Below are 21,729 nucleotides of genomic sequence, written 5' to 3'. Positions count from 1 at the left end.
TGCGGTGGAGGCTGCGCTGCCTCAGCTTATTGTACACAACACTCCACTGTGCTGCCACTGCTCCTCCGTGCACCGTGCGGAAAAAAAAAAGTTGGTCGTAACTCCGGTCAGTCGTTAAGCGGGGACTCACTGTATTCAATTCATTAGGTATATGCGGCTTATACAACATTTTCCTTTTTTTACTTGGTAGGTGCGGCTTATATTGAGGTGAGCTCTATAGTCCAGAAAATACTATAATTCTACTGACCAAGCTTATCATAGTCATCGAGGAAAAATTTAGCGTGAAATTAATCGATATCATTTTATCGTCCAGCGCTAGTCCAGGTCATTACCAATGTATCCATCATACAAAGAACAATAACCAATACAGGTAGACATCATGATGATGATGAATGTTCAATTTATATAGCGCCTTTCAGGATACCCAAGGCGCTTTACAATTTTAACACAGGTACAAGTCTCAGACAACCAATCACACACATGACATGACTAAACAGAACACAAACTACAGGAAGCGCTTAACTAACACAGAACAGAACCAGGCATCATCACCAGGCACATCAATAAACTTAAATGAGGCATAAGCAATATAGCATACTCACAACCACAATGATCTGCAACCACAGACACCAAACACACAGCTTAACTCACAGGACACAATGAGAAACCAAACTAGAAACAGGTGATGACAGAGCAAAAGGGAAAACAAGGAAAACCAGACCAGAGGCAGGACTCTGAACTGGAAAACAAGACAGACAGATGGGAGGCAGAGCCAGGCGTGACAATTACAGCATTTCTTTTGCCTTTGTAGTGGAGATAGCCAAGGCCATTTCACAATCATGACAGATGACCTCTCCTTTGCAAAGCGTGAGAGACTGACCTCATCTAATACCTTAAAATGCTTGGGAAAGGTAAAGAATGTTTTCTACCCATCACCTATGCTCTAATTTATTGTCTAAAAGTGGGAATTAAGAATGGCTCAATGTTTAGAATGACAGAACCACACTAATACTTAATTAGGCAAAGTAATCAAAGTCAATTTATTCAGAAATATGGGATTCTTTTTGTCTTGAATCGTGCTGCGGCTCCGGCCCCGTCGACAGGGGGGGACAATTGGGTCTGTTGTCCCGGGCCCCAGGGCCAGGGGGCCCCCATCAAAGAGCCCAGCAATTTATTTTTTATTTAAAGTCTATAATTTTAAATAATCTTGAAATCTTTCATTAATATAAAATTATTTTTATTTTATTTTATTTAACCAGGCAAATCATTAAGAACAGCTTTCTTATTTGCAATGGCAGCCTGGCAAGAGGCATAGCCTCTTGAAGAACATACATCACAAGCAGACAATAATATAAAACAAACAATAAATAAAACATTATAAGATGATTAGACACTACAGTTACAACATTCAGTAAGGACATTCGCAATAACATTTTTAAAAGTGGACATAGATATAAAAATACTAATCTGTAATGATTTTTGCAGGGAATTCCAGTCTCTGGCAGCTGCAGATTGAAATGACGATGAACCAAATACTGTGTTTGTTTTAGGGATTTTCAGTGTAATGAGTTGCGCCGAACGAGTATTATAAGTGTTGGATGACAATTTTAATAAGTTACATAGATAGGGAGGTGACATGCCCAGGAGGGTTTTATAAATAAACTTATACCAGTGAGTGGTACGACGGATGTGTAATGATGACCAGGGCCGGAGTGGGACACTTTTTCAGCCTGGGAGTTTCATGTCCAAATCCGGCCCAAAATTATTTTTCCCTCCCAATCGGCCCAAACTAGAGACTGACATGAGCCGGCCCATCGGGAATCCTCCCGAATCTCCCGATTAGCCACTCCGGCTCTGATGATGACCAATTTAAAGATGCATAAAGGGAACAATGATGAGTTTTGAAGGGTGCATTTATGGCAAATCGAATAGCAGAGTGATAAAGAACATCTAGTTTTTGAAGAAGATGTTTGCTAGCAGACTTGTATATGATATCACCATAATCAAACATGGGCAGAATGGTCATTTGCACTAATGTCACTTTAGCTGAGTGGGTTAAACAAGAACGCATTCTGTAAAGGAGACCAATTTTAGACCTAATTTTTGACTGTAATTTCGTGATATGTGTGGCAAATGATAGTGCGCTATCTAACCAAATGCCTAGGTATTTATATTCTGTGACCTGGCATAATTTCGTGCCCTCACATGTTATTATGTTATGGTCTGGTGGAGAAGCAGATTGCTTCTTACTAAACCACATGAACTTGGTTTTTTGTGTTAATTTGTAACTGTAAAGTATGAAAAAACTGTTGTATACTAAAAAAACTTTTTTGGAGTGTATTGGTTACGGTCTCTGGAGATGGACCTATTGCGTTAAGAACCGTATCATCAGCATAAAGGTGGATACATGAATCTTTGGTGATGGAAGCAATATCATTCAAATAAATAGAAAATAATGTAGGGCCAAGAATTGAACCCTGAGGGACACCCTTGAACACACCCAACGGCTCAGACAACAGGCTGTCAGATTTAACATGCTGTACTCTGTCTGTAAGATAGCTAGAAAACCATGCTAAAGAGTGTTCTGTAAACCCAATACAGCCCAACCTATCTAGCAGAATTGAGTGACCGACACTGTCAAAGGCTTTTGCCAAGTCTATAAAAACTGCTGTGCAATACTGTTTGTTATCTAACGCAGAGATAATATCATTGAGAATTTTAAGCGTGGCGGAGACACAGCCATAACCTGATCTAAAACCTGACTGAAACTCCGACAGTATATTATTAGTTTCCAGATATTTGATTAATTGTCTGTTAACAAGCCTCTCCAACACCTTTGATAAGCACGGTAATATAGAGATTGGCCTATAGCAATTGAGGTCTGTCTGATCTCCCCCTTTAAAAAGAGGGCGTACCAGAGCTGTTTTCCATGCTTGTGGGAAGTTTGCAGTACGTAAAGACAGATTAAAAAGATCTGCAATTGGTTTTGCAATTACTGAAGCTCCTATCTTAACAATCTTATCTTAATCTTAATTCTGTACTCAAAATAAGCTCAATTGCTAAAATATATGTTTTTTACCTATCTGCATATTTTCCATTAAGTGCATACACCCCTGCCTCCCACTGAAAAATGGTTTGATCCAGCACCGACCATAGCCGGCTGGTACCCGTCCAACAGCGGGAAATACAGTGGTGGATAGTTAAAGTAAACAGAAATCCGGAGCGCAGACAAGAAAAGAATAAAATTGGTCAGGTAAATGTTTATGTTGCATTGTGTTCCAGGTTTGAAAAATGCTGGAATTTAGGCTTAAGTACTTGAAAATGTTTGAAATTGTAACTACTTCGTTTCACAACAAATATCTGTCTGACTGAACAGTTCTCTTGTATTACGTTAACAAATACGAGCCTCTTGTAATTCCAGGACGAAACATGAGAGAACGTGAAGACGTTAAGATTGGGCATTTTGACAATAAACAACCATTAAATGATGTGATAAAAAAGCTAATTATTTCGAATCATTTCGAGTATATGTATAAATATTTAACTTAATTAAGTTTAACGTTCTGGGAAATATTGAAATGGACCTTTAAAGTGCTTTAATTCCACCTTTTAAAGGTGTATGAACTCTGCAAACATGACTTTATTCATTACGCTGAAGCGCGGTGCGCAAAGTTACAAAATTCGAGACGGGCACGACCTCGCGAATCGACAGCGCGCGAGGCCCTCGCGCACGGGTGGTGCCACTGCGATTACGTAATTTTCGCCACGTGCACCCTCGCGCCGCGTCAAGTATAAACCAGTCAGCTGTCAGAAACAGCTTTGATGTGTGGCTATATTATATACTATATTGTCTGCTACAGAGGAAATTCAAATGACGTAAGCTGGGGCACATGAAACTTTCTTGTCCCGGGCCCCAGTAAGACTGTCAATGGGCCTGTGCGGCTCTATACCTAATCTGCTTTTCGTCGCCCATTAACTGGACCTGGGGGGAAGGGCAGTTATCACAAGGCTCTCTCTCTCCTTCTCTCTCTTCTCCTCCTTGAATAACTTCCTTTCCAGACAGAGGTAATGAATATTCAGTAAACAAGATCCAGTGGTCAACAGTGTAGTGATCAATGGGTGTACTACAATCACTCCCCTAAAAGTTAGTTAAAAACCACTTCTCGAGAAGAAACTTGAGTTGGTTGGAGTCACCAAAAGATTGCAACCAAACGTAGTTGGAGTGATGCCAAGTTCGAACCTGAGTCCAACCTCCAAGAAGATCTTCTTTATTTTATTTCTTGAGAAAAGTATTTAACCTAGTTTGTGTGTTGTTGCTGAAATTTAATTCTTCTAGTAATTTTTAATACATTTTATTTTTTCTAAGTTAAATAAAAAATTATTCTGTTTGTCTGACAGGCATTGATTTTAGTTTAGCTTTGAAAAATCCTCGGCACTGTAACCAACGCAAGATTTTGACAGCGCTCCCGCCAGCTGCGACTGTGACGTCACTGCAATGTCTTCGCCATTGGGCAGTCTCAAAGAGGCTGGCTCCGCGAGATCTTAGCCACTGCGGGAGTGACGCCTGTACAGGCTGGAAACCCACGCTCCATACGGCATGCCGATAAATCCGCCTCCACAACCTACCACCCACGGACGTGTCCTCCCTGCACAAAAGTAAGACGCTCACCATTCATGCGCTGCTTTGGGATTACCAGTCTAATAGTTTGCCTCCAAATACTTCTATCACTCCCTAATGTCTGGTTTTAATATAATCAGGGCTGTTCATTAGCCTCTGTTGGGATTCTTGCTCTCTTTCTAACTTCTTTCTGAGACTTAAATTCCCTCCCTGGGTCCTACGCTAGTTAGAGATATCTTATGCTATATAATCCATTCACAATCAAATGATAATCAATAGTTGTTTATTATTCTATCCTTTGTTTAGATTAATAGATTTACATATAGGTTTAGTTCCATTCTTAAGCCCAATCATTCCACATGTTATTCCTTATAATGCATCAATTGTGATATTAACCATTCAATAAATTTGGACATTTATTCATTAATCTGGTCACGGTGGTAAATACATATTTTAGTCTATGGTATTAGGTATGGTATTGTACTCTTCTTCCCCACACACACACACACACACACACCTCTTGCTCTCTCTACTCATTATGCTTGCCTCACTCATTTACCAATTCCACATGAAGTGTATAACCTGATAGCTGTTCTTGTGAATTTGAGACTGTGTCTGTTAGCCGTGGCAGGTATAGGAATAACACGGCGATATGTTTTAAAAATCTAATTAAAATTAAATTAAATAATCAACATGAAGTGAGCAGCAATATTAAGCTAAGGCTAGGACTTCTAAACATTAGATTTCTTGCATCAAAAGCTGTGATGGTGAACAAAATCTCAGATAACAGACTAAATGCACTCTGTTTAACAGAGACATGGGCTAGAGTAGACGAATATGTAAGTTTTAATGAAGCAGCTCCTCCTGGGTACAGTTATGTTCATCAGCCCCGTATCACAGGGCGTGGAGGTGGAGTAGCCACAATATATGACACAGATATAGGTTTTACTGTAAAACCAACAACCTCTATTAACTCATTCGAGGCTTTGATAGGCAATAATCTTATAGGCAATAAAACAAAGCTTAAATTAGTGACCATCTATCGACCGCCGGGTCCCTACTCAGAATTTCTTCAGGAATTTGCTGAGTTTCTTTCGAAACTAGTCTTAACCATCGAGAGATTTTTGTAATTGTGGGTGATTTCAACATTCATTATGAAAATGAATTAGACCCACTGAAAATCGCGTTCTATTCCATCCTAGATTCAGTAGGTATAGCTCAAAATGTGACAGGGCCTACCCACCGCTGTAAACACACCTTAGACTTAATACTTACTTACGGATTAAACATAGAACATTTGGCAGTCATCCCCCAAAATGATGCCATTTCAGATCATTCCCTACTAATATATGAAATAGCTTTATACGATTTACATCAGATGCGCCATACAAAAACCACGCGCACTATCACATCCGACACTGCAGCAACATTTATAAACGTACTGCCAGAGCTACCGAACACTATGCCACTGCAGCCCAATGAATTAGAACAAGCAACACAACAGTTTTATTCCACACTCAGCAATACCTTAGACAGTGTAGCTCCAGTTAAAACAAAATTAATTAGGGAGAAAAAGCTTGCACCATAGTATGACGACCACACTTGTCTTCTAAAACAGGCAGCTCAAGCAGCGGAGCGCAAATGGAGATCCACCTCACTAGAAGTGTTTAGAATCACATGAAAAGATGCCGTAGTCAAATATAAACATGCCCTAATATAAAAGCTAGAGCCTCATACTATTCGGCACTAATAGAAAACAACAAGAATAACCCTAGATTTCTCTTCGCGACGGTATCTAAACTAACAAGAAATATCAATGACACTAGTTCTAATACAGCGCTTACACACACTAGTGATTAATTTTAAAACTTTTTTAATAATAAAATAGATATCAGACTACAGAGTCATAATACATTGCAACTCTTCCCTTAACCTAGGGTACATGCCCAAACAATTAAAATGCGCCGTAATTAGACCCTTGATTAAAAAACAGAATCTCGATCCGCAGATTCTAGCCAACTATAGATTTTTCTAATCTCCCATTTATCTCTAAAATTCTAGAAAAAGCAGTTTCCAATCAGTTAAACCACTATCTCCAATCAAATAGTATCCAGGAAAAGTTCCAATCAGTATTTAGACCTAACCACAGCACTGAAACAGCTTTACTCAGGGTAGTGAATGATTTACTAATATCGGCCGATAATGGGCTCGTCTCGTTCCTTATACTGTTAGATCTTAGTGCGGCTTTTGATACTGTAGACCACAACATTTTGCTGGATAGACTAGAAAACACGGTAGGTATTAAAGGAGTTGCACTCTCCTGGTTTAGATCATATTTGACCGACTGCTTCCAATGTGTAAGTGTTAATAATAAAACCTCTAAATCTGTGCAGGTTAAATATGGTGTCCCAAAAGGGACAGTCCTAGGACCACTTCTATTCACACTGTACATGTTACCCTTAAGCGAGAATATGCATAAGCACGACATCAATTTCCACTCCTACGCAGACGACACTCAGCTATATTTATCGGTAAAACCCGATGATTTAGGCGTAAACAATAAAATCAAGAAATGTGTAGAAGAGATAAAACATTGGATGGCGTGTAACTTTCTAGCACTAAATGCCGATAAAACAGAACGAATAATAGTTGGGTCTAGGGCTGCGAGAGACAAGATACGTAATGTAGCATTGAATCTACATTCTTTTACTATAACCCCAAGCGCAGAGGTAAAGAACTTAGGCGTCACAATAGACCCAGATCTCTCGTTCGATATACACATTAATAATATAACTAGGGTAGCGTTCTTTCACTTACGCAACATTGCTAAAATTAGAAACATATTAAATACTAGTGATGCGGAAAAACTAATCCATGCATTCATATCCTCTCGTTTAGATTATTGCAACAGTCTCCTAGCTGGATGTTCTGGTAAATCGATAAACAAACACCAGCTGGTTCAGAACGCAGCAGCACGAGTTTTAACAAAAACGTTTGATCACATTAGTCCCGTACTATCGTCATTACACTGGCTGCCAATTCGATTCCGTATTGACTATAAAATACTTTTATTAACATATAAAACACTGCACGGCTTAGCTCCAGACTATCTTAGTGAACTTATTGAACAATATAACCCAGCACGTTCACTTCGCTCACAGGACGCAGGGTTATTAACTGTTCCTAGGATTAAAAAGATCACAGCAGGTGGAAGAGCCTTTTCTTTTAAAGCTCCACAATTGTGGAATAATCTTCCTGCCTCTATTCGGGACTCAGACACGGTCTCAATGTTTAAATCTCGACTAAAAACCTATCTGTTTACTTTGGCCTTTGATTATTCTGTTACATATTTACCACATCACGTATCTTTTCTCCGAGGTTCACCTGGGGAGAAACACTGCAGTCAGGGCCTACAATACCAGCATCACTGCTCCGACACGGAATGAAAGCCTGGTGTTCATCAACAGACATTTACAGTGACAATATCAAAACCCAGAACTTTCATTTTTACCTTTTACTTAGTCTGATTGTGTGATTTGTGTGTGACTTGTGTATTTGTCTGTATTTTGTGTAATTTGTGTGTTAACGGGCCGCCCAATGGAGGATGGGTTCCCTTTTGAGTCTTGGTTCTCCTGAGGTTTCTTCCTATTCCCCACCATCATAGGGAGTTTCTCCTCGCCACTGTCGCCTTTGGCTTGCTCATTAGGATTCTGGACCCAGAGTATTGTTAACCATGTAAATCCTGTAAAGCTGCTTTGTGACATGTGTTGTGAAAAGCGCTATATAAATATATTTGATTTGATATGAATTTCAGTGATAAATTGTTGTTCTTCTTTGAATATACTAAAGCCATAGAGGTTATTGAATATACTAACACCATAAGGTAATTAATTGTGAATTTAAAGGCAAGTACTTTATTTAGTACTTCGTTGCACAATCCTGAATTTCCTTAAATTCTCAGTCAAACCAGAAACATCATTTGATTTTTTTAAAGAACCGATTAATAACAAATCACCGTTGGTCACATACAGTAGGGAGCCGAGCATGAGATTTTATCTTATTTTTGTCTCATATTTAAATGCTCTCACCAAAAGGCATGTCATCTGTTCACCATGGAAACATGGATATTTACATTTGAACATTATAATTTATAATCACTAATGGGAAAAACAGTTGAACTCTACAGCACTGTATAAACTGCTTATACTAATGCAGCTGTTATGTGATTTGCCAAAACTAATCATGCTCTACTGCAAAGCGCTGTTGTGCTATTTTTGTGTTTTTCAGGTCGAATTTGTGATATCAGTTTGGATTCCTTAAAAATATCGGATATCTGATCCAATATTTTTGCTGATATAGGCCCAATTCTAATACGTGATATCATGTATCGATGACATCTCTATCGATGACATTAGCAAGGATTCACATGACCTTTCCATTTCAAAATAATCTCAGTGGAAGAATGATGTAGTAAATGTGTCTCAATGGCAATTATGGAAGCAGACACTCAGGATACATTCACGTGCATGTTTGTGTGCAATTTCCATGTATGCTTATGTCCATGTATGCAGTTCCGTGTGTTATGCGGGGACACGCGAACGCGCATAAACCTCGTGGTCTTAGGCGGCGGTACGTGAACGCACATACACCACGTAGGGTTGAATTAAACCCAAACGCCAAAACCACAAAACAAAACAAAAAACTGAGACCATCGCCAAAACGTTTGTGGGAAATGATACAAAAGAAAACGTCTTCGTGTAGGCAGCACGAAGGAAAACCACCAACAGAAAAGAAACACGGAATAAACTCAACACGAGTTAAGTAGCCTACGAAAAAAACGCGGAACTGCTCAACGCGATGTATGCAACAAAACAAAAGAAATCAAAGAGACGCGGAAATATACTCAACGTGAAAAGAACGATAACAAAAGGGAAACAAAAACTGCCGGGGGAAGAGCCGGCTCACCAAAATGGAACGGCGAAAAATAAAAACTTCCCAAAATGATCAGAGAGAGAAACAAGAGAAAAATACAGCGGGGGGAAAACTTGAGATGGACCCAAATGGGCGCAGAAGTGAAACACTTGAAGAAAACAGATCAAGAGAAGAGAGAAAGAAAAAGCAACGTGGAGAACACCAGAAAAACGTTACCGGCTGACTGCTCTAGAGAAAAAAAACAACTCAGCAAAGATGTGACGGCAGCTATCCTCCCTAAATAGAGAGCGAGACAGCTGAATCTCATTTTCGCTGATTAGGTCTACTGGAAGTATACCGCGAGCGCCCTCTGGTGGTCATGGGTGGGGCAGCGCTGGGGCCTACCCTGACAGAGCTCCCCCCCCCAGGCCCCAGACCCCACGGGCCAGGAGCAGAGGCCCTCTCGCGATGGAATGCACGGATCAGGTCCGGGCACAGAATACGCAAAGCCGGGACCCAAATGCGCTCCTCCGGCCCGTAACCCTCCCAGTCCACCAGGAACTGCTCTCGACCACGGACCCGACGGACATCCAAAAGGCGGCGAACCGTGTAGATGGAACCAGCTTCCGCGTACCCCCACGGACAGGCAGGTCCTTAGCGGACAACCAAACCCGCTGGCCAGGGTGGAACGAGGGAGCAGGGAGCCTATGCCTGTCGGCCTGATGATGTTGGGCGGCCGAGGCAGATAACAGGGCCCGACGAGCGCCCTTCCAGGCCAGCCGACATAGCTTGACTAGGGCCCGGGCCCCAAGCAATGCGACCTCGCTCTCCTGGTCAGCAAACATAAGAGGGGGGTACCCGTTGAGACACTCAAACGGCGACATCCCCAGGGACGAATGCCACAGCGTATTGTGGGCGTACTCAGCCCAAACCAGGCGTTCGGCCCAGGACGACGGACAAGCGGCTGGTGAACTGGGGTCCCCTGTCGGAGACTACGTCGACCGTGATCCCATGAGCCCGCACCACGTGCTCCAAGAACAGACGGGCGGTTTCTTGGGCAGAGGGCAATTGGCCGCCTTGGAAAACTGGTCGACTACGACCAGGATAGCGGTGTTTCCCCGGGATGCCGGCAGCCCGGTCACAAAGTCTATAGCAGGGGTGCCCACAGTTTTCAGCTTGCGAGCTACTTATAAGATGACCAAGTCAGAAAGATCTACCGGGGTGGCGGTGAACGTAATTTGTTGAGTGGATTGCAGATTGGCTACCGTGAATGTCAATCAAAATACAACCGTCAGTGCAGATGTGCGATTCATCTACTACTATTTTATGTGACGCGATCTACGCACATTCCTTCGCGATCGACCGACACTTCCTTCGACCGGTCGATCGCGATCGACGTAATGAGCACCCCTGGTCTATAGAGACATGGGACCATGGACGTGAAGGCACCAGGAGGGGGTGCAAGAGCCCCAAGGGCTTGGGCCTAGGGGTCTTGCTGCTGGTACACACCGTACACGCTGCCACAAAGCCTTCGATGTCCTTTACAATATCGGGCCTCCAAAACCGTCTGCGGATGAACTCGGTGGTCCGGCGTGACCCGGGATGAGCGGTAAACAGTGAGGTGTGCCCCCATTGCATGACCCCTTTCCGTTGGTCAGAGGGGACGTACTCCCGCCCAGGTGGCCCACCTCCTGGATCGGGCTCCGCCATGAGTGCCCGTCTGACGGCCGCTTCTACGTCCCACTGAATGGGCACTATGATCTTGGTGGCTGGCAATATGGCGCCAGGGACCACAGGACCAACCTGCGGTTCCCATTGGCGAGATAGGGCATCAGGCTTGGTATTTTTGGAGCCCGGACGATAGGACAAGGTGAAGTCGAAGCAACTGAAAAACAAGGACCACCTGGCCTGCCTGGGGTTCAGGCATTTGGCCTGTTGAAGGTAGGCCAGGTTTTTGTGGTCCGTCCACACCAAGAAGGGGTGCTTAGCCCCCTCTAACCAATGCCGCCATTCATCCAAGGCCGCCTTGACGGCTAACAACTCTTTGTCCCCGATGTCGTAATTACGCTCGGTGGGCGTAAGACGGTACAAGAAAAAGGCACAGGGATGGAGCTTGGGTGGTTCCCCTGTCCTCTGGGACAGCACAGCCCCAACCCCTTCGTCAGAGGTGTCAACCTCCACTATGAACGGGAGGTCAGGGTCGGGTACGGTGAGAACAGGGGCCGTCACGAAAAGCGCCTCAAGGGTGTTGAAAGCCGTCTGTGCCCCAGGAGTCCAGGCGAACGGCCCAGGGGACTTCCTGGTCAGAGCGGTAAGAGGAGCGGCTGTTTTGCTGTAATTTTTGATAAAGCGCCTATAGAAATTGGCAAAACCTAAAAAGCGTTGGACCTGGCGAAGTGTTGTGGGGACAGGCCACTGAGCCACGGCCTTGGTCTTAGCAGGATCCATAGCCAGCTTATTTTGAGAAATTATAAAGCCCAGAAAGGACACTTCCCTGGCATGGAACACCGACTTCTCCAACTTGACGTACAGGTGGCTCTCCAACAGCAGTTGGGAGAACCCGAGGTACGTGTTTGGCGTGTTCCTGCTGTGAACGGCTATAAATCAATATATCGTCACGGTAGACGTACACATATCGGTCTAAGGCCTCTCTCAGGACCTCATTGATGAACCTCTGAAAGACCGCGGGAGCGTTCATTAGCCCAAACAGCATGACCGGTATTCGTAATGACCTGACGGGGTGATGAACGCGGTCTTCTATTCGTTCCCCTCTCTAACTCGAACCACATTGAACGCGCTCCGCAGGTCCAGCTTGGTGAAGACCGCAGCCTGTTGTAGGGACTCAAACGCGGTCGCCATAAGGGGCAGCGGGTGACGGTCTTTCACAGTGATCTTATTGAGGCCCCGGTAGTCAATGCACGGCCTCAACCCGCCGTCTTTCTTCCCGACAAAGAAGAAACTGGCCCCAGCAAGGGAGGTGGAAGGCCGAATGAGACCAGCAGCCAGGGACTCCTGAATGTACTGCTCCATAGCCTTGCGTTCAGGCATAGCAAGGGAAAAGAGCCTACCCCGGGGAGGGTAGGTACCTGGCAGCAGGTCGATGGCGATATCATAAGGCCTGTGAGGAGGAAGGTAAACTGCCTGGTGTTTACTGAACACGTCCTTCAGGTCGTGGTACTCAGAAGGAACCCGGCTCAGGTCGATCACCTCGGGTGGCAGTCGGGATTGCCGGTCCTGGGAGCCAGGAGACCTTACACATAGGGCCCGAGCGACTGACCGTCAGGTTGAGCCAGTCTAGCTCGGGGTTATGGCGTTGCAGCCAGGGAAGGCAGAGGATCAACGGCATTTTGGGGGCCCTAATGACATAGAGGGCTACGCGTTCTGTGTGCCCTCCTATAGTTAGGGTTAACGGCACCATCTGGTCAGCGACCCCCCCTGAGGACAGTGACCTGCCGTCCACAGCGGCCACAGCCAGTGGCGTACTAAGCGGGACCAAAGGCACAAAGGCACCCCAAGAACTGTAACCAGACCAGCGTCAATGAAATTACCGGCCGCCCCTGAGTCCACGAACGCAAGCAGCCTGTGTTCGGCTGAACCTTGCCGTGACAGTGCGGCATGAAGGGTCAAACTGTTAGGATGGGGAGAACCCAAAGGGCCCGCCGAAGGCCTCCCGTCTACCGGCGGACCCCCCCTTTTCCCTGTAGGCTAGGGCATGTGGTGCGTTTGTGACCCTCTGTGCCACCATACAGACACCGACCCTCCCGCATGCGTAACTCTCTTTCATGCGGGTCTCATCGGGCCTGACCTATCTGCATGGGCTGCTCTTGGTGTTGTTCTTGGTTCTCGCTACTATTGGCGAACGAGCCTACTGAGTGCGTGGCACTGGTGGCTTGGGACCGGTGCCGCTGAGTACGCTCCCGCAGCCGGTTATCTAACCTGACCGTGAGGTCAATACATGCATTGAGGCTGTCAGGGGGTTCTCGGACGGCCAGCTCATCTGTCAGGTTGTCGTTTAGGCTCTCCTGATAGACAGCCATCTGCCCTTTACTCTCCGCGGCCAGCGTTCTGAACTCCAGGGAGTAGTCAGCCACAGATCACCTGCCTTGGCGTAGCCATAACAGGCGACTGCCCACTACCCCCCAGGAGGCAGGATGATGGAATGCCTGCCGCATGGCCTCGGAGAAACGCTCAAAGGATGTGCATACATCAGGCTGGTTCTCCCACACAGGGGTTGCCCATGACAATGCCTTCCCGGACAATGCCTTGCCCATCACCTAGGCCACCTTGGCTCTCTCAGTGGGGAAGCGTGATGGCTGTTGTTCGAAAATAAGAGAACATTGTAACAGAAAGCCTTTACACTCCTCCGGGTCTCCGGAGTAATGCTTAGGTGCAGGCAGGGCGAGTACTGTCTGTGCCTGGGCCACAGGAGGCACGGGAGGAACCACGGGCAGAGCAACGGCTTGAGTGGCAGCCTGTAGCGTCATGGTCAGACTCTGCAGCTGAGCCAGTATATGTTGCAGGGTCTCTTCGTGGATGTTCAACATCTGACCCTGCTGCATGACTCAAGTCCGTCATGTTTTGTGGTGTGGCTGGGTTCATGTTTTAAGGCTGAGTTGTTCTATTATGCGGGGACACGCGAACGCGCATAAACCTCGTGGTCTTATGCGGCGGTACGCAAACGCGCATACACCGCATAGGGTTGAATTAAACCCAAATGCCAAAACCACAAAACAATACAAAAAACTGAGACCACCGCCAAAACGTTCGCGGGAAAAGATACAAAAGAAAATGTCTTCGTGTAGGCAGCACGAAGGAAAACCACCAACAGAAAAGAAACGCGGAATAAACTCAACGCGAGGTAAGTAGCCTACGAAAAACACAGCATGCAAAAACAAAAGAAACGCGGAACTGCTCAACGCGATGTATGCAACAAAACAAAGGAAATGCAAAACCATGAAACTAAAGAGACACGGAAATATACTCAACGCGAAAAGAACGATAACAAAAGGGAAACAAAAACTGCTGGGGGAAGAGCCGGCTCACCAAAATGGAACGGCGAAAAATAAAAACTTCCCAAAATGATCAGAGAGAGAAACAAGAGAAAAATACAGCGGGGGGAAAACTTGAGATGGACCCAAATGGGCGCAGAAGTGAAACACTTGAAGAAAACAGATCGAGAGAAGAGAGAAAGAAAAAGCAACGTGGAGAACACCAGAAAAACGTTACCGGCTGACTGCTCTAGAGAAAACAAACAACTCAGCAAAGATGTGATGGCAGCTATCCTCACTAAATAGGGAGCGAGACAGCTGAATCTCATTTTCGCTGATTAGGTCTACTGGAAGTAGACCGCGAGCGCCCTCTGGTGGTCATGGGCGGGGCAGCGCTGGGGCTGCGCTGTTTATTCTTTAGACCTTTTGCTTGTTGTGCACTTGTTCCTTGTTTATGTTAAGGTATTAAATGTGTGTCGATGTGCGTGTCACTTATCTTTGTTAAGCGTCTACTCAATGTAACGTGTTTAATGTTCATGTGAAAGCACTCAACGAAGTAGTAAATAAACATATTCTTTGACTTACTTTTCTTTGACTCTATGACTCACTCTCTGCATGGTTTTGCAAACCTCTCATTACAGGGTCCTTACCTTTACCCTCTGCTCCTCCAGCATTGCTGTCTGGGGTAGGGAGCATGTCCTCAAATCCCCATGAGACACTGTGCTTTCCCCCAAGTAAACAAGACGGAGAACCTGGACCACCTTCCAGAAGAAGTAGTCTGAGAGGAAAAATTTAATGAAACTGTAGTTTTGATAACAACATACAGCTAGAACACCCTAGAAAAATAAAGATTGTGTTTTAAGTCTAGAGACTGTTACACTTTGCATCATGATTCTAACAAAATATCGATGATGGAAAATACATTTATAAACACAGTACTATTTAATTGGGGAAACAACAGTAAACTCAGTATATTTATAACAAGTTTGTTCACAAGAACAAAGCAAGTTTTCTACTGACACATTTAATTAAAGATAACAAGGTGTACAGTCTAACCTATAGAGGACATCTGCCACTGGAAGCTGTCCTAGGTCTGTTTGTTTCTGTAGCAGGTGAACAGTGTGGATGAACGTCTTTAGAGATCCCCTACACACAGAGGAAAGGAATAAGAGTACAACAGTCTCTCTCTGTTCTAAAAACCCATCTTAGCATGGCAAACGGTATACAAACATACCATCAAAAAAATTACATCACTGAACAAGCATGTATCACATCTTTGTTTCCCTACTGTTTATATGTATTACTTTCAACATTAAAAATGTTATTAAAATATGTTCACGTGCTCTAATAAACATACATAATAAACAAACATCATCTTGCCTGTTTTTTGGGCAAAAAAAAAAAAAAGAAAGAGTAGGTGTGTCCAAATTTTGACTGGTAGTGTGTGCGCGTGTAGGCACATATATATAAAATGACACATCTGACTACCCCAGCAAGGAATGAGTGAGGGGGGCCTATCTTTAAGGCCATGTCTGGAACATGGCCACCATCTTGAAAGCCATCTTGGCAACCAGAATTGTTTAAAATTGGTCTAGAGACTGAGACTGAAAATTAATTTGGTTTCATACTAATATTTAAATTATGCCAAAATCATAAAAAAAGACCCTAGACGATGCCAACCTTGAAATATAAACCCAGTGATTGGATGATAATTTTTTACTATACACACCTGGCACATGCCAGTGCCACAAGGGCAGCAGCTGCATTCTCCCTCTGCCTCTGGTTTAGCAGTGGTTTCTCCTGGGCCACACCTTTTCCTGCCTGTTCACCCCCCTGCTCCAACCAGGTGCAGAGCAGCCCCTCCAGACCATTGAGGCAGTCAGCAGGCTCCTTGCCCAAGCTGAGAGGCTGGCAGTCACGCAGGCAGGCCAAAAGTACCTCAGCAGTGACACCACCCAGTGCCGGGTCATGGCGGGTTTGAGACTGTAGCAGGGGGAAGACGAGCAGCAGAGCTACACGGGATGTGAAGGGAGCTTGATCTGAGCTAGAGGGCAGCACTGTGTGATGGTGGTGGGGGTGATGGTGCTGCTGCAGGAAGCCCTGTCGCTTCAACAGTGAGAGCGCCTCTTCATCAGCCCCTGCTCCACCACCAGCCCCTGCTGCAGCACCATCTCGCTCCTGTTGCTCTTCCAGGGCCAGCTGTCTCTGGGCCCCCCACAGGCCGCGTAAAGCATTGAGCCGGTACTCCAGGAGACGGGCATACGCATTACTCTGAGTGCCACACACAGCACGCAGGCGCTCAGCTAGTTCCACAGGGTTCTTGGTCTCAAAGGTGAGGATCTACACAAAGTTAAGAAGAAAGAGAAACATATAGTAGTTGGCATATTTCTACCCAGTAGTTAAGATACTTTATTAAGACAAACATTAACATTTAATATATATTTGAGAAACACAGAATACAAAAACCTATTTGGACACATATAAACAATAAACATGGTATAAGCTTGGAGAACACGCGATAGCTTTTTTATATAGTGCAGTTAAGCCCGTATTCTTGCTCCCAATTCAAAAACAAGCAGTCACAATGATTTCAGCGTAACTGATCATATCAGACATTAACACATGGAAACCGTATGGCACTATTCAACCTCTGATCAAGTAAAATGTCTGAAGTCAGCTATGAATTGCAGTAAGAACATAAGGCTCGATAAGTGGAACAGGAGAACATCCATTAGCCTTTCAGCTGCTGCATTTCATATTGATTTCATACCAAATGCACTAATGTGATCCAAATGCACTTCAACAGAAAAAATAAAACACCAAACCAAATATCAAATGGTTCCATATCTAGGTAGACCCACATCCTTTCTCCAAGTACATTTTGAATTTTAAGTATTTAGTCATGACCTGCTAACCTCTCGCATGTCTCTTTACAAGCCGAAGTGCCTGCTACATCCTCAGTTTATTTATAAATAATTCTTGGTCATGACTGTTTTTAAAATGTATGGGATTATAAACATCCTGGTTTATAAGAGACTACTGACTGCAACCTGTTCGTAATAAAGTTTTCAAATAACTTTTTTTCCCCCCCCTTGTAACATCAAAGTCCAAATGAGTCCATTTGAATGCAGTTGTATTCAGTAAACCAAAATCACATTAAATAGTTTACATATTCCTTTGTGTACTTTAGTTTACATTGTCTTTGAAGAGGAATGCAACAGGAAGAACTATGCCTTAGTTTGTCTGGGCCAAAGGATAATTTCCTGAGATTAATTACTAATGTTGCTGAATGTGCACCAGCATCTGGCTGGCTTAATTCTTTGCTTAGGAAAATGATGCTGGGTGGTCCAAGGATCTTTTTGGAGGGGCTAAGAGCTACCTGCTCAGACAAACCGCTCCCACCCTAATGACAAGATCAGGCACCAAACAAAACAATATTAAATAATTACTTTAGATGGACAAGAATGAGAGAGCATTCACTAGGTTGATTCACAAGGTACAATATCATAAATTTAATTTCATCTCAAGTACCTGTACAAGTACTATAATTCAAAATATGTTCAACAATAATTTATAAATATGATTTACATAAATTGAGAGGTATTCTACAGACTTTCAAGACATCACTTCATTCTATAACAATAATAATTTTATTACAGTGATGTCTTATCATGTAAACTTTCCTGTGTAAGGCCGAGAGCTTTTATTTATTGAACTAGCTATAAATGCTATACAATTACTAATTATTATTACTATTATAATTCTCTTTATTTTTATTACTTTTATAAATGCATATGGAATGTTAATAGATGTCTGACACTGTTCCTCACCTGAAAAGGTCCAGAGATAACATTGTAGGTCTGTTTATATTTCTATTTGACCCTAGAATCCAAATGTAAAGGACAAATTTCTGTCTTTTTATTAGCCACAAGGTCCCTCTGTCTTCAGTCCACTATGGATGGACTCTGATTAGGTTACTGTAGTCCTTAGGAGGCTCAGGTTGCAAACCACTGCAGACTCTGCCATGCTCAAACTGCAGTAAGATTATTATATGAAGTAACACCCCACTGGGCTGGACAACAACAAAATCTAAATATTAGCATAACACCAACAGACAAAATAAAACGAATTGGAAAGTGGATGAAACATTGTGCAGGAGTGATCCTATTATTTTTCCTACAAAATGACAAATGTATGAAGTCTCAGTATTAAAAATAATACAGATATCACAACACTTCTGTTGTGAAAGAAGCATAACTATATCTGGTCGTTCCCCTCCATATGATAAGTTATCATTTTGCAGCACATGGAGGGCAACGACCAAATATAGTCATGATATTTAGTTACGGCTTGCTAAACTTTGCTAAAGTTTAGTCCAAATATATTCAACTGCCTTTCTGATCTACACAAAGCGCCATCAATATATGTGCCTTCAAAACCTTCACAATTTAGCTTCCTAAGTAACAAAGACGACACAATTATTTGCTATTTATAATCATTACTGTCAAGCTATAAGATGTACCTAGGTAGATACTGCACTAGCAAGATAACTAATTATTCACTGCATGTTTAAAGGGTCACCGTGACATAAATTAACAAATGACAGTTTTGGTACCAACTTATCACACCATTTATTTACACGCAGCTAAGAGAGCTAGTTAACCAGGTTAGTTATCCTCACTACGTGTAAATAAGGGACGGTGCTAAATACATTATTAATAGATAAACCGTTAGACCGTTGTCGTCTCTGAATATCTATGTAAAGTCAATATACATCTGATGGAAACTAGCGAACGTAGCCTAATGTTAACCGAGTTTAATTATCCAGCTAAACCCCGTTATACATGTAGTTATACAGTATATGTACATACATACAGTATATACATACATACATACATTATATGCACATACATACATACATTATATGCACATACATACATACAGTATATGCACATACATACATACAGTATATGTACATACATACAGTATATGTACATACATACAGTATATGTACATACATACAGTACTGTATATATATATACAGTATACATATATATATACAGCTACACGCTCGTCTGACTGGTTGTGATTAGCTCGGTAGCTAGCCAATCTGACCTAGCTAGCCGGCCGGCTAAGACAGTCCGATACAAGAGGGGCGTTTAATAGATCAGACCGCTACATGCGGAGCACCGTAGGACAGATCAGTCATGTCCTGTGGTCGATGTGAATATGTTTACAACACAACCGTTTTAGCTAGCGACCAGATCCCGGGAGAGCCACACCGGGAGCCCGAGGTCTGGAGTTAGCTGGCTGAGCTACACCGTTAGCCTGGGCCACACCGAGGAGCCTGGACACGACGGCGAGAGAGTGTCCGTCACACCGCGGGCTGCGCAGTCATGCTTCACATTTGTTCACTTTTAAAAAGCAAAGTTTGAGATTACCTCCTGCTCGGTGTCACCCTGCTCGGACACGCCGACCTCGCTGGGCAATTCTGCAAGGTCCGTGACCCGAATCAGCCCGTCGTGAAGGAAAATAGTCTCTTCTTTCACGGACAACCACTGAGACGAATCCGCAGCCCCTGATCCCATCTCTGTCTCCCCCTTCGAAAAATTACAACGTTGACGAACATTAAAATAAAGTATTCGACGTTTCAGCTAAGCTCTACCGGGCAGTGTGCATAACACTACCCGTCAGCAAAACCGCCACACCAGTGTGAGCAACGCCCGTTAGCTGGAGAACAAACGAGCTGTCTAGCTGGAGCAGGTCTCGTTATCTTCTACGAGCTGTCTGTGTAGCTGGAGCAGGTCTCGTTATCTTCTACGAGCTGTCTAGCTGGAGCAGGTCTCGTTATCTTCTACGACCTGTCTGTCTAGCTGGAGCAGGTCTCGTTATCTTCTACGACCTGTCTGTCTAGCTGGAGCAGGTCTCGTATCTGCTCAAGAGATGCTTTCGTATTTTCGGAAAGGTGGGCGTGACATATACCAAATGTTCTACTTCCACCCTATATTATTAAAACCATTTTCAGTTGAGATCCAAGTCCAGTCAAGCAATTTAAATAGTAATACCAAGACAATACAACCCTTGAACTACCCAACCTCGTTTAGAGGTAGGCAACTAGCTAGATAATGAAACTGCACCGCTGTCACCGAGACGCCAAATTTTCCAAGCCGTGCGTTCCCAGTGTACCTCGCGGTTCTGGACAAACACAACAGACCGTGCCAATGAGAAATCAGAGAATATAAAGAAGTCAAATACAGACCTATGCACTTTTTCTAGTTATGTATGGAAGTTATTCGGTCTCAATATTAAAATGATTATGTGATACGCATATACATATGCATTTACATGTTCCACTCATACAAGCAACTTTGAGCTCAAAATTCAAATTCAAATGCAACAGTTCCATTTACATTTGCGATGTGGTAGACGTCTGTTCATATTTCATTACACACACATTTTGATGCTTTATTTGTGACTTTATTGAAATGAAAATGTATTTCCTGATTTGAATGAGCAAGTTCATGTGTCATGCAAAGGTTGTATCAAAATTATAATTAAAATGCTATTCGCCTAATATGCATTTGCATTCCGTGATAACACGTTTGAAATGTAATTTCCAACCTCATCACCACGCTAAAAATGTCAATATTCAAATGTTAATGGAAAAATAGCACCTCTCCTGTTTGCAATAACATTTTGATACCAACAGTGCTCAAACCGTGTCAAAATGCATTTTGAAAATGCAATCCGAGCAAAAATGTATTTTCATTTCCATGGTCTTCCACTATATTCAAATTATAGTCAAATTAGATTCCATCAGCCTTCCAATCAGATTCCACAGCCCTCCACTTTATTCAGCCAATCGTATTCCACAGCTTTCCACCTCAGGCAGCCAATCAGGACGGGACTATAGCACGCAGTACAGGTGAGTTTTTTAAAACATGGCCGCAGAAGCGCTCATTAGATTAATTCAGTCAAAGGGTAGCAGAAGAGTCCTTTTGGTGAAATTACACTCAATTAGTGTGAAAGGTTAATCGAGCAAGTGGCAGACATATCTGCCTTATCTGGCACTGATGTGACGGAGATTGAGAGCTGTGGTACAGCAACTGAGTGTGACTCGAACTACAGTGGTCGGATTGCTCATAGGACCTTGAGCACAAAGGTGTCCATAAGTGCACATTGCAACAGGACACTTTAGGCTGCAGTTCGATG

The 21,729-nt window shown here is 43.5% G+C and overlaps 1 protein-coding gene across 7 annotated transcripts in view; it reads right to left on the bottom strand.

Moving 5' to 3' along the window:
- The window catches only part of hectd4 (HECT domain E3 ubiquitin protein ligase 4), a 168,319-nt gene extending 147,644 nt beyond the window's left edge, over positions 1 to 20,675 (bottom strand). For 5 of the 7 annotated variants that reach the window (XM_076987110.1, XM_076987112.1, XM_076987113.1 and 2 more), the window contains exons 1-4: positions 19,959 to 20,666; positions 16,247 to 16,857; positions 15,574 to 15,663; positions 15,168 to 15,295 (exon numbers count right to left, since the gene is read on the bottom strand). In XM_076987110.1, coding sequence (XP_076843225.1) covers positions 15,168 to 15,295; positions 15,574 to 15,663; positions 16,247 to 16,857; positions 19,959 to 20,105 — 976 coding nt within the window. In that variant the 5' untranslated portion in view covers positions 20,106 to 20,666. Of the gene's footprint in view, positions 1 to 15,167; positions 15,296 to 15,573; positions 15,664 to 16,246; positions 16,858 to 19,958 lie in introns of all 7 variants that reach the window. The other 2 variants (XM_076987116.1, XM_076987115.1) reach the window with 2 other exon arrangements.
- Positions 20,676 to 21,729: the final 1,054 nt, after the last annotated feature.

Source organism: Brachyhypopomus gauderio, unplaced genomic scaffold (genome assembly GCF_052324685.1).
Source record: "Brachyhypopomus gauderio isolate BG-103 unplaced genomic scaffold, BGAUD_0.2 sc51, whole genome shotgun sequence".
Taxonomy (NCBI): Eukaryota; Metazoa; Chordata; class Actinopteri; order Gymnotiformes; family Hypopomidae; genus Brachyhypopomus; species Brachyhypopomus gauderio.
This window is presented reverse-complemented; position numbering and strand designations above follow the sequence as displayed.